The 13,869-nt window shown below is 34.7% G+C and overlaps 1 protein-coding gene across 1 annotated transcript in view; it reads left to right on the plus strand.

Moving 5' to 3' along the window:
- The window catches only part of LOC126640159 (protein eyes shut homolog), a 673,551-nt gene that overhangs the window by 434,990 nt on the left and 224,692 nt on the right, over positions 1-13,869 (plus strand). Inside the window, exon 26 of the mRNA XM_050315721.1 lies at positions 6,987-7,099. Coding sequence (XP_050171678.1) covers positions 6,987-7,099 — 113 coding nt within the window. The remainder of the gene's footprint in view (positions 1-6,986; positions 7,100-13,869) is intronic.

Here is a 13,869-nt window from a genome sequence, read left to right on the forward strand (position 1 = left end):
ACTTTAGATATCATAGAATATCTTGATTTGAAACTGACACATGAGGATCATCAAATCCATCAGTATATAAATGCATATACTTGATACAAACATCTCTTGGGTTATATCTTTGTAGATTTGAGTGATTGGTTATTGGTTGGACAAGAAGCAGAAATACAGAGGTTGACTGTCTTGGACTGAAAGGTAGTTCATGGTGGTGGATTCCAAACACCTTTCCCTAATGTACTGTCATGCACTGTCATGGTGTTCAACATGTCTAACTCCAGCATCACTCTGAAAAGGTGAAGTGCAGGGAGATGAGCTGATTTACACAGTTAGTTGACAGACTCTGTACTGTATAAGAAAGATAAGTCTGTTTTCCAAATTTCACTCTGCCTTTTCTAGTCATCTCTGGCCGATGTATCTTCTACCTTGCTCATAGGCAAGGTGTTGTACCACGTTGAAGAGAAAGAATTGGAAAAGTTAACTTACAGTAATTGAACTTAGAATTGCAATAGCAAATACAGTAAATGAATCATACATTATGACTATCAGGATAAACACTGAAATTGTTTAGAAAAAGGGCAGACATTACTAACCATTAAGTTTAGGGAGGTCCTTCCTTACTTCAGTGCCTTCATACCACTTCTGACGTGCAACATTGCACTTGCTTAACTGCAAGGCAAGTGCAAGTTTAAAAGATAAGGATTCTGACTGAAAACAAACTTTCACAAAAATGGTAAGGTAATTTCTCAATACTCTTGAATCTTTCAGACCTCCTGATTTTAATTAATTCGTTGTGGCTTAATGAACCAATCCAAGGTAGAACTGTGAGAATCATGGAAACCTGACAGTGAAACACACCCTGAAGTTTTACACTGCCAGTCAATTTAGATAAGGAAAAGATGCAAGAGGAATGTGAATGTCTGTTATGTGGTGATCTGGTTTCATCAGAGTCTGGGACCAGGCAGATGACCAGTCTGGTATCCACTGTGAAGCATAGGAATCCAGAAGGTAATTTGCCAGTACTGGTCCACTCACAGATCCAGTGGAAGAGGATAGTCCCAGTACCCTGCCCTACAGCACAGGAGACTGAAAGAACTCCTGACTTTCCCATTTCCCATAGAGAGAAAACTGCTGGGGTCACAAGTTTTGGAACCCCTGATGTGAGTGGTTAGAACAAATGAGAAATGAAGATCAGAAATGTAAATCTGTAACACCCTGGGCAGTTTGGGGATTTATTTCACCTTCACTCCCCGCCCTCCACTTCTGTCTATTTGATTTTGCTTTACCATTCTTGCTTCATGAAAGTCTTGTGCTGGGGTTCAATATGCATAACAAATACAATATAAGCAGGATAATAACAATAAATTGTTAAAAATTTCAGTAAAGTTGGTTAGGTGAAAAAAAATCTGAATTTAACTTACCTCTTAACCTTTTTTTAGTTGTGTTAGTATAACCAAATTAAAAATATATTTGGATGTTTGGCTCAGAATCACAATTTTGGTGTAAAATCATCTATTATGTTAAAATATGAATTAAATGAAATGTTGGTGCTATGCATAGGTTTATACAGTATTTCATTTCATGGGTGGTATTAGTCAGGACATAGAAGAGATTTGTTCCTTTGTGTTTCATGCACTTTATTTATATGATGGCGTGTAGGCAATATTACCAGTATATCTTCCCATTTTGCCTTCCCATTTCCATACTAGGACTGGGACAGAAGCTGAAACAATATTCTGTCTCCCATATTTTAAGTGTTTTCTTTTACTATTTTTGTTTCAGAGCTAATACCTCTTTTCATTTTCCTACACATTTTGAAATGTTATTAAACTCTTTTGGGTCATACTACGTTACTGAACAATAAAAATGCTGCTTGTGGATTAAAATTGAAACTTATTAAGAAAAGTGTTTTTAAAGGTAAATATTAGAAGATGAAGTAATGAATAGCACAAATACATCACACACACTGTCTACTCTCATCACACAGCCACTGTCTACTCCAGCAACACTTCTCAAAGCAAAGTGCATCTCTCTCTCATTAGTGGCTATACAAATTGACCAGAGTAACCTTGTCCATTTTGCTTGAACTACCAGAGTTAAAATGAATCAGGTTTAATTTTTATTAATTAATGTTTAAAAATTTTAAGTCAGCAAGAAAAAAAGTGTTAACAATTTATGGTCAAGGTGATGTCTGAGTCACTAATGTTGATTTTTAATAAATCCTTGAAAACCTTTTGGCTTGAAGAGACAGGAAACAATATATATCCTACCTATAGCATTTAGCCTTGAATCCAGGCAAGTTTCAGTGCTCGCTAAGTGCAATACAAAGACAGAATAATGTCCAGTTGGATTAAACACAATCTGTTTGCCTTGGTGCTAATTTGGTAGTCTGTATAGTTCTATTTTGTACTGTATGTAATTCGGAGTCTAAGAGAGGAAAAGAAGTTGTAAAATGGCATTTTTAAAATAATTTTTAAATTCTTCTTTAGGGGGAAGGATCACGAACACAACCCATAGAATTTAGGAGTATTGTTTTCTTGTTTTGTATTTTTTTAAAAATACTAATTTTGGTTTTCAGATTATGGTTTTAGTGGATTTGATATTGAAATTCAGTTGCAGTAGGTTTTGAGTAGGTTAAAACTGAGATGGTTGGTCAAATTTGTTACTGTATGGCAAATATTAAGATAATACAAGGTAAGATTATTCCTTGCTCAATTTCAGAGTTTCTTGTCTAATAATTAGCAGAAATCTGAACTGCAGTACAGAATCTGTTGTCTCAATGTTGATATTGGTTTTTTTGGGTTATGCATTAATTTCCAAACTGTTTCTCACGTTTTCAGTAAATACAAATTAAAATGTCATTCAAGTATTGAAAAAATGTGTACCTTCATTATTTTATTTAAGTTTGAAATATCACAATTTCAAAAATTTTGCAATTGTTTTGCAGAGAGTTCTACTTATCAGACTCCAAAATCAGAAATATTTCAGGAATCAAAAAGACATGAGAGAGTGCTATATAATGTATTATGGTACAATGTAATATATATAGTGAGAATTTTTAATATACATAAAATTTATCTTGAGTGGAGACAAATGACAAAAGATTGTGCTACACTTTGTTTTCTTTCCAGTTAATCATATTTTTTTTTTAAAATAAATGCTCACAACATAAGCCAAAACCTCATTATATTACTTATGCATCTGTAGTGGAATGACAGCATACAAGTTCATTTCATTAGGAACTCAATTCTAGGTTAATTCTACTGAACAGCAACTGTAATTTGGGCTAGTCAGTAAAGGGTGGTAATAAATGGTTTGGCATATATGTGTGAACTTTTCCTACAAGGTAAGTATCTGTACTCATTTTTGTCAAGTATAAAGGGCATTTAAAGAGCATGGTTAGTATATGTCAAACATATCTGAATAGATTCTGAATAGTGAATTTTATTAAACTACATTTCTGGTGTTACTCTGGCCCTGACATTTTCAGGCAATTTAAGTATTACAGTTTGTTAGAGTATTAATGTATTTTTTTAAGTGGAAGGGAACTCAACTACATGTGAAGTCTACATTTTAATCTGCTAATCACAAGCAAATATCTGTTCTCAAAAACGGCAGAATAAAAGCTGCTTATTTTTGATTATATATACCAATAGCTCTTATTTCTACATATCTCTGAGATGTTAATTTTCCATATATACAGCATAGCAGACCAAAGTCAAGCAATTTTTTGACCAAAATGTTTATAATGCAGTTATAATTATGAAACAAAAAATTACTTTAGAGGAATGCATTACATTCCAAATGTGAACATATCAATGTAAGAGAAATAATTAGGAGGACAAACAGTACTGGGGAGAAGAAAAACATGTTGTTAAAATATTCACTGTTATAGTGCATGGGGAAATAATGCAGATAAATGCCGATTTCCAAATCAAGTGGCTAGTCTGCGCTTCAGTGGGCAAAATGGATCATAGATTGAAATAATAATTTTTCCCTATCCCAGAGATTCATAAAACTCTATTGTATCTGACCTTTGTGTTTATTGGTTTCTTTTCTTTCTTTCTTTCTTTCTTTCTTTCTTTCTTTCTTTGGTCATTTTTACAATCCCAAGAATAAGGACTTTTCTTGAAATACATGTATAGTATGACTGGGACAATCATAACTAAGCTTTACTTAAACTTTGTAAGATGTTCAGCGAGAAAAGAAGGAGCAGAGCTCTAACAAGCTCTAACAGGTTGATTTATGTAGCAGTCTTCAATTGTTCATTTCTGGGGGGCAATGTTATGGGTACCATGTAATTTCCAGCTCAGAATCCTGTAACCATTTCTATCTGTGTTCATATTAAATTTGCAACAGATTCTGCATCCTGTCAATTTGAAAATTGTTTTTCTTACTACTTATAAAAGACAGGCAAAAAAGAATACCAAGCATCTCTTATAAAAATAAAAATGTGAAACAGTAGGACAATACATTTTCAAAGATTACCTAGTATAATTTGTTATGATAATGGCAGTAAAACCAGACTGCCGAGTGTAACACTTGGCAGTTCATCACACTTATTTCCTGCCAAAATAGCTGGCAAAGGAGGAAGAGAAAGAGTGTTCTGTTTTCAGTAATCTGTATCAATAATCTCTGTCAGCCCTTGTAGTATATCAAATAATAATGTTCTCTTAATATCCAAAGTGCAACTTTGGGGAGAGTGTTCACATCCAAATCTTGAATAAGGTTTTTGTTTCTTTTAAGCTCCAGGGAGCCTCATTGTAATCCTTTGGTGTTTGTTACACACAGAGACCGTTTTACCTGTGCTGCACTTGAGCTTTGCTGACTTTAAATGCCACCTTAACCGGTTACATGACTTTTCACAATGTTGCAGTGTAGTAATATATCTGTTTTAAGTCTTAACTTCCCATAGGCCTATGCTGCTAAAGAAATAAACAATGAACTGCTAGTGAAATTCTTTGATCTCTCCTATGAGTTGAAAGGCCAGTGCATTTTGTTTATTGTATATGGCAAGGCATGGTATGTTATGTTTCAGAGTGGTTGAACAGTGAGGAGAAAATCAATTTTCCTTGCTTCAACCGTGTTGTACTTGTGCAGCCTATCTCTCTGCTGGGAGGCAGAGAGCTCTCCTTTCCCATTAATTTGACTGGGTTTTGACCCCATTTGGACTTGTACTGTCCACAACATCCTAATAGCAGAGTTCCACAACTTAATTTTGAGTTGTATGAAAAACAAACCATTTTACCTTACTTTCATCCTCACACTGCTTTATGTAATTTCATATCCTTTTGGTCCTGTATTGTAAGAAACTGTGAACACTCTTTATTCATGTGTGCACTACTCTGTTCTAACTCTCCTTGATGGTGAGTTTTCCTGACTAAAGGTTCCTGATCTACACAGTCACTCTGTTCAGAAACCCTCATATGTATCATCACACTTACATAACTTACAGTTTTTGCATATTGTGACTTTTTCACATATTGTGAAATGCTGTCCTCAGGATTTTGGGTTCGCTATACTGAGTAATGCAGGAAACATTAAGCCGCTTGTATACACTGAGGAGTGCAGATCCTATTAGACATTGTAGAGAGAATTTCTAAGGGTTGTCCATACTGATTTCACCATTTATCCACAATGTTTTTACTTCTGTTTTAACCATTTTCTTAATTTTTTGAAGGCCTTCCTTGTTATCCCAGGGTGACCGAGTTACTTTAGAATCTTTTAACATAGAAGCTTGTTAAAATCCTTTGGAAATCAAAAGCTATGTACCAAGACATCCTTTTTCACATATTCAGTGTTCCTCCTGTGAGTTACAATTTCCCTTTTCAGAAACATTCTGAACAATTCCTCCATACATTATGTTCATCTATTTATCTGTTAATTCTGCTCTTTGGTGTAATTCTTAATTTCTTAATGGTTTCTCTTGAATGTAATTGGGATATGCAGTTTGAGGTGTACCCTTGCATATCCCAGTCTTGCCCCCATTTCCATTAATAATAAAAAGCAAAAAACTCTAAAAAAAATCCACATCTACTATTCCAATGGTTTGGGTGCCCACAAGCGATGACCACAGTAATTCCCCATAGGAATCCCAGGCAAACACTATTTGCTACTGTTAACATTTTAGGTTTTTTAAAAAATACTTTCCAGTAATAATTCAATTTGAGACAGATTTCTGAAGTACCCCTACTAAAAAGGGGTTCTACCATGGGAGCTTCACAGAGCTACTCTACAATAAATTTTGATTTGGTGAGTTCATTTACATTTCCTGCTAGAACCATGTCCTTTTGAACATCCCCTTTATACTTAGATGGTCTATTAGCCCTAAAGCCTTTCTGGCAGGCTTACTGCTCCTGTTGGGTTTTAAAAAGCATTTAATGCTTGCCATTATGCTTTTAGCAAATTGTTCCTCAAGATCTTTATGCTTTTCTTTCTTCAAGTATCTAAACCTGACTTCAGTGCTGGAAATGGGTCCTTGGCAGTGCATAACAATTTATTGTTCTGTGTATTTTCAGTGCCCCTAAAGTGATTCTCATTTTTAGTAGGTCCTTAGGCATCTTTGAAACGTGATTAATAGCACTAGATATCTTTTGAGCAGGGAAGTAGTAAACGCACAAGTAGATTTTCAAAGCTTCCCTGTTTACCATTCCCCATGACCTGTGTTCCTCCATAAAAAATAAATATATGATTAAAGCTAGAGAAACCCACTTCTTGATAGTGTTTCAGCATACCTGTTGTACTGTCTGTGTGTCCAAAACTCTCTTTTTAAGTTTATTTATTAGGTCTATTTTTAAGCCAATGCTGCTTATCTTGCTGTGATATCTTTTCACATTTAAATTTTTTTGGTAGAATTTCATTGTAGAAAAAATGGGGACCAGGACAGCCTTTCAGGAGTAGATGAAATAATGCTACAAGTCTTTCTGTAGAAACTTATTTATTTTTAAAATAGATCACAATAGCAACAAGGAAATTAACTGTGTGAATTTTTTCCTTCATAGGTTTCTGGACCTGTCTACAATTTCACTGGCTGTATACAAGTTATAGAAATCAATAATGTGGGACCTTTCAGATTCTCTAATGCTGTGGAAAGAAGTAATGTTGACAATTGCAGGTAAACTGCCCTCTATGCCTTTTCAAACTGGAAGAAACCATTTGTGCTGATTTTTCTTTCTTCCTTACACAGGGTGACTATTTTAGATAATTACAACAATAGTTACAGAGAAAAAGACAGAAAAAAAAAAGAAAACCTAGAGAGACACATATCCTGCTTTCTTTTATGCTTTTGAAGCATTTTCTTTATGGAAGATGCATTTTTGCAGCGTAGTTCAGTTAAGCTTGACAGCACATTTAGAGCAAGTTGTCACCCACTGAATGCGAAAGAGAGTGGAGCAAGAAAAATAATCTGAAAAAAATACAGGGATAGGAAGCAGGGTAATGCGCTGGTTGTGTTTTACTTATGATTTTGGGATTTCCATTAATCTTGTAACAAATTTGGATGAGCTGCTGCATTTGTTATAAAAGAGATTGGGAAAAATGCTGGAAAGTATTGTTTCTGAATAAGTTTAAAATCCCCAGTTGATTTCATTTTTGCACATTCACATTGCTATTGGTCATGCATTGATTGAAATAAAAGGCTACACGGGGCAATGGTGTACATTATAATTCTGTTCTGGAATATGATAGGTTTGAACATGGAAAAGTGGAAAGCAAAAGAAGACAGAGGTGAATTGCATTTGTAGGTAATTAGGCTTTTCAGAATAGAATATCACTTTGCTCACAGGACATACATATCTTATACCCCCAGAGAACATTATATAAGCCTTTTCCCTAAAATTGTTTGATTAATGTTCATGAGCTTGTTTAAACAGCATCCTAGAAAGCTAGTGGTACCTGGCTAGATAATTAATTAAAGATCCATGAGGTCTGAACTCTGCACCCTTTAAGTTCCATTTTGTTTGGAACATGTTCTCTAAGTGCATTTAACAAATGGTTGTGGATCTAGATCCTGCACAAAATAGAGAACCCTGACCTCTGTTGTGACAGACCCCAGCTAAGAAAGAAGTGATGGCTCCACTCTTGTCTTTCTGCAGTTTTTCCTAGTCAGAACTATGGTCTCCTTCAAAATGAGGGCACATACTCTTGTCTGTGAAACTATGCCTCTGTGCAGAACTGAAAATTCAGAAGGTAGAAAGCAAATGAGGAAAGCAACTTCATGTCTTTAATTCAGGTATTAAATTAGATGGACAAAAATCTTGACTTTTATCTAAGGGCTATCTATGATTAGAAATATAATAATCATGGGGAAAAAATCATGAACCATCTCAGGTGTCCCCTCTAATTACTTGATTAGGAAATATTTCTCCATTTTGCATATTCATTAGAGCTTTGATATTACAAATCCTAGGTAAGATGTAGCTGTTTTTTAAACTACTAGATTAAAGGGAGATAACTTCAAAATCAGGACTGTTACCATCTTTTGTACTTTCTTTCATTCTCCATAATACTTTCTCTGAGATAGATGTCTACATCCTTGGGCTTTATGACTACATCCTTTTTTTACTGTTTTTCCTATTGAGCAGTTTATATAGCCATTCCTTTAAGAACCAATATCCTTCAAGAAACAAAAGACTAATGAGAACTGCTTTGTCCAATCTGTGTATACAGCAGAGAGAGGGATAAAGGTGGGAAGGAGAAAGCTTGTAAGAAAATTGACTTTATTCCTTTTTAAATTAGTTTAATATAGAATGCTAAATTATCTGTTATATTATAATCTATAGAATTATATGACAAAATTTATTGCCTTTGGTTATGAATCTGATACTTTCCTTCATAGTCAATTAGCATACAAATATGGTTTATGTGGTATAATATAGACATTAAAGATCACTATATTTGAATCAGAACAGTGACTACATTCTAGGACTGTTTCTTGCAAATATTGTGCATTTGCTACTGATTAGGTGAGCAAAATGACACAATAGTTCATATAGAAGAATTGTGGAAATAGTCTTGTGCATAAAAGGATACTGGAAGAATGTTGGGTCGTCTCAGTCCTCTATGCTGAGCAACATGTTCTTTTTACCTCCCAGCTTCCTCGGAGTGCTGCAGGTGAGCCTGACAGTGTCCAGCCCCATACAGTCCACACAGACCTGGCACCATCCTGGTCTGAATCACAGTTATTCCTCTCTGAAAAGCTAAATTTCAGCAGTTGAAATTGTTGGAATTAGTCTGTTGAGACAGTAATTTTAACAGAGAATTGAAATTAGTCTGAATTTCCCTTGGTGGGAAGTGTATGGGAGTGGACTGTGGAGAAGTCTGACAAGCATTCTCCATACTTATTCCTGCCCTGTGACAGGTGAATTTCACAGAGTCACAGAATCTGCTGAGTTGGAAGGGACCAACAAGGACCATCAAGTCCAACTTGGGCATGGCACAGGGGCATGCCCAAGAGTCACACCATGTGTCTGAGAGTGTCATCCAAACACTTGCTGAACTCTTGTCAGGCTTGGTTCTGTGACCACTCCCCTGGGGAGCCTCTTCCATATCTGCTCACACATGGCAGCTAACATCAGTCTTTGCTTTTCACTTTAGGTATAACCCACATTTAACCTGACATCACCAGTCCTTACATATAAAGTCTCCTTCCCAGAAAGCACCTAGGAAGCTCAGCTCTCATTCTCTTTTTGCAAGACAGGCTTCTGGGGAAGACAGATTTATTTTGAGAAAGAAGGAGAAAGTGATTGAAGAAAGTTGCTTAAATTGCACCAACAAAAGTAGATAGTGAATACTAGAAAACCTATTGTGCTTGCAGAAATCATATTCTATAGATGTAACGTTGCTACAGTTGGAGATACATGATAGTAGCGGAGAACTCTACAGTTTGGTACACAAAGCAAACCAGTTTCTTCCTGCAAGAACATCCCTGTATATTGCCAGGTAGTGGTACTAATTATTTCTGGTTTTTACTGTGGTAGTTTTTCTTTAGTTAACCTTCTGCCTGTTTGTAGACTTCTAATCTTTTTGAATGTCCCTACTTTTGTGTATTTAGCCATTCTATAGTGGCACTGATTTACCCTGCTGTGTTTTGTTCTTCTCAGTGTCCCAGCAGCATGGGGTATTATTGTGGACATGCTGACACTTCTTAAAATGAAAAGGTTTGTGAGTAAATTTTAAACTTATGATTTTTTAATAGGTTTGAAATTTACTCAAATATGTTCTGTGATTTTTTTTTTTCTTACTGGATCTATTTGAATTTTAAAATACCAAAGGATGATCTAATATGTGCAATGAATATAGAGAGCTTTCAAAAACTTATTTTAGAAAGAGTTCATTAACCTTTTCAAAATTATTGATATCACTACCTTTCATAGGATATTATATACTTTATGTTGCTTATCTCAGAGATTTACATTTCTTTTTAAAAAATGTTCAGAATTAAGAAATGTAAAAAATTACACCATAATATTAATTTCATTGGCATACATACCTGTCTAGTGTGTAAAATGCCCTAAATATATTAGGGCAAGAATGTTATTTGTTCCTTTAGAATTCATATGTTTTAATGGAAATATTATATGCTACAAAGAAGGGAGAATTATTTTAACTTGTTAGAACTAATCTGGAGATGGGGGCAACATAGAAATTACATTTTATGTCATTTTTGAAACAGGCACTAAATTCTACTTGAATTCAGGAAAATAATTCATATAGGTAGCATCAGGCAATTGAAAGAGATCAAAGACCAATAATTTACGTCTTTATCATCCTGAAAAATGCAGGATTTCTGTGCATGCTCAGAAGCACTGAGGTTTCAGACATGAGGCTTTAACTCTGTTAAGGCCATGGCCCAGATCCTTCTGCTATTCACCTGCATCACTGTTAAAGCCTGGAGCTTGTTCATATACTATAATACACGATACCACAAAGCAAGAGAACAGGTAGAAGGGTTGTATTGCACTGAACAATACTCTTCAGAGCTTCCTGCCATGAGATGTAACCAAGGTGAAGCAGGAAACAGCAGAATAATGGTATGGGCAGGAGAGTGAGTTAAAGTTCGACTCTCTGAGTGAAGGTTTGCAGCCATAAAAATACTCTGAGCAATACAGGTTCTGCTTTCAAGAAAGGTTGCAATGGAACTTTATCAATTAGTAAAGGTCAGCCACCAATATGTAGTTTTCTAGAATTATGCAAGACTATTTACTTAAATAAATCTTGTCAAAGTTTATTTTAAGGTTCTGTTTAAACTATACCTGTCTTACAGTTATGAATATATAGGCAATATATAATAGATATTATATAATGACCAATAGTAGTAGTAGAAAGACAATTGGAAATAACACATCTCTGATGACATTGTTTAATAAATGGAATTGCTTTTTTTTGTATCCTCTTCTGGACAAATGAGATACTTGTGATGTGTTTATGCAATATAAAGCATCTTTAAGTGTTTCAGAAAGTGTTGCTGGACTAGATTTGCAAGATAAATGACTACCACTTCCAGATAAAGTCCAGATGACAGATATAAATGAAGCTTTGAGTCCTGGTATTAAAAGCTGGTGTTTATTGCAGTTTGCTTCTGTTTTAGTGTCTGGGATCTATGACTATTATATATTGCTGTAAGAGCTTACTGTAACAACTTATTGCATTTACTAAATTCAAAGGTTCCAAACACATGTACACACACATATAAAATATAAACATATGCATATATATCTGTACTTATACCTATCCAAGCCATGATTTGTTCACGTAAATGAAAAAAATTCCCAACTAGAAGACAGAAAAATACTGCTTTCTGTTTTCTTAAGGGAAGTCTCAGTGATGGATGCAAATGTACAAGAGTGATTTATACTTACAGAGAGGAACTAATAAGCTGAGTTCTTCATTACTGCCGACTGGAGAGATTTTCTGTTTTTTTAAAAGATTTTACTTTGCTGTTAATTTATCTTAAGGTGTGTTCTCCAGGCTCAAACTGAGCTGCATTTCAGCAAAGACTCTGATTGCTATTTGCATTTAGGAAAGAGGCTCTTGAAAATGCATTACCCAAGTTCCATTCCATCATGAGGACTGATGAGTTTCCTAATACGTGGCAATTTTCTCAGGAACTGTGCAATACATTTTGGAGAGTTCTACATTTTTTTCAATAAGCCCTCAGTTTCACTTTCCTTTCACTTATACACTTTCCAACAAGCTCCAAATTTCCTTCCTTTTATGTGAATACTCCCCTTTCCATTCTGTAGTTTTCTGTGATATTTTACAAACATCCCCACAGACACCAATACATTGTGGGAAGTCAGTCTCCTGTGCAATTTCTCTGGATTTTTTCATCTGTGGAACTTCCTGGTTTTCAGAATATTATAAAACATCACAACTCATAGCAACTGACACCAGGCATCTGAAGGTGTTTGATTTCTGTCTTTAGAATGAACTGCACACTTTCTTAAGGAGGAAAGTTCCATCTACTGAAAGGTAATTTTTAGCCAATTGTGAAAGTCCTGCAGTTACCATTCCACACCTAGAAAGGAAAGTTTATATTGGTGCATACTGTATATTAGAGTTCATCCTAAGAGTCTGTACAAGACTCAGGTAGGCTTAAAGAGTTTCTTCATATGAATCCACCTGAGCTGAAAATTTTAAAAGTCAAACAAACATACAAGCTGGCTCAAAACCAAAAGGGAAATCACAGAGTTCCAAGCTTAAGCTCTTCTGTCTACTTACATCTTAGTCTATGAATAAATGCAGGATCCTATAAAAATTGAGCTTCTGTTGTATGTGAGAGACTCTAAGTTGCATTCTTACACCTCAGCATCTCAATTCTTACATCTTATAACATTTGCTATGTTTCTATTTTCTCATTAACAGTTTGGAGTTACATGCTTAATTCTGAAACAGAAAAAAAATATACAGTGCTCCTCAACACTGTAGAAGAGAATGACTAAATAAAGAATACTGACACTACTTAGTTTTATTTATTTAATAGGTTTTATGAGTTTTCTGCGGTTAACATGAACATAGGACTAAATGTTTCTGAAGTACAGAACTGAAGATAAGGCTTCAGAAATATCATTCATTTGTGTTCACCACATATATGCTTGATATTATGTTAATAACATTTCTTTGCAATTATAACATGGTGATAACAATAATTTGTTCTTCTTTAACCATTTATTTTGTTATTTTTTTTCTCTTTCATCAATTGCTTTTGCTGGTTGATAACCTTGTCTGTGTGTTTCTAATTGCCTCTTACTCATCTTCTGGGGCCTGGGTTGCTTTTATATGCTTTCATCTTCTTTACTTGATTTACCCTTCTTGATTTCCCTCATCTTTTACATTGTTTGTTTGCAATATTTTCTTTTCCTTTGTGAGTTTTGTTGTCCTGTGCAATTTTGTTTCTGTCTGTACATGAATTCTGACTATTTTTCTGTTACCTTTTATTTCTCTTCTGGCATTCCTGGTCAGTGATAGCTGTCAATGTTTAAAAAGAAAAAGAAAAAAAAAGAAGTGATAGATCTAATCTTTCCTACTGATATAAATCCTTAAAATCACTGTAAATTGTTGTATAAGCCCTTTAGCTCAGTCTTTTGAAGTATTCTGTGAAAATTGTTTCTGATGGATATTAGACAAATCTGTGTCAAATATATGCAGGTGAAGTAATACATGTTTGTAAACATTACATTTCTCTGCTTGTTTCTGGAAAAGGTTGTCTTTCATCAGCATACTACAAAACTAATATTAATCTTCTTTGGGGCAGCTCTCTGTTTCTATGATTAGTAATAGTATTTGGCAATGTTTATCTTTATCTTACTTATCCCTCTGTAACTTTAGGCATATGCATTATACCAACAGAAGATTGTTTCCTAATTCTGTCGACAGAATTCAGTG

Source organism: Myiozetetes cayanensis, unplaced genomic scaffold (genome assembly GCF_022539395.1).
Source record: "Myiozetetes cayanensis isolate MyiCay16 unplaced genomic scaffold, myiCay2020 scf2-11, whole genome shotgun sequence".
In the NCBI taxonomy this organism is placed as follows: domain Eukaryota; kingdom Metazoa; phylum Chordata; class Aves; order Passeriformes; family Tyrannidae; genus Myiozetetes; species Myiozetetes cayanensis.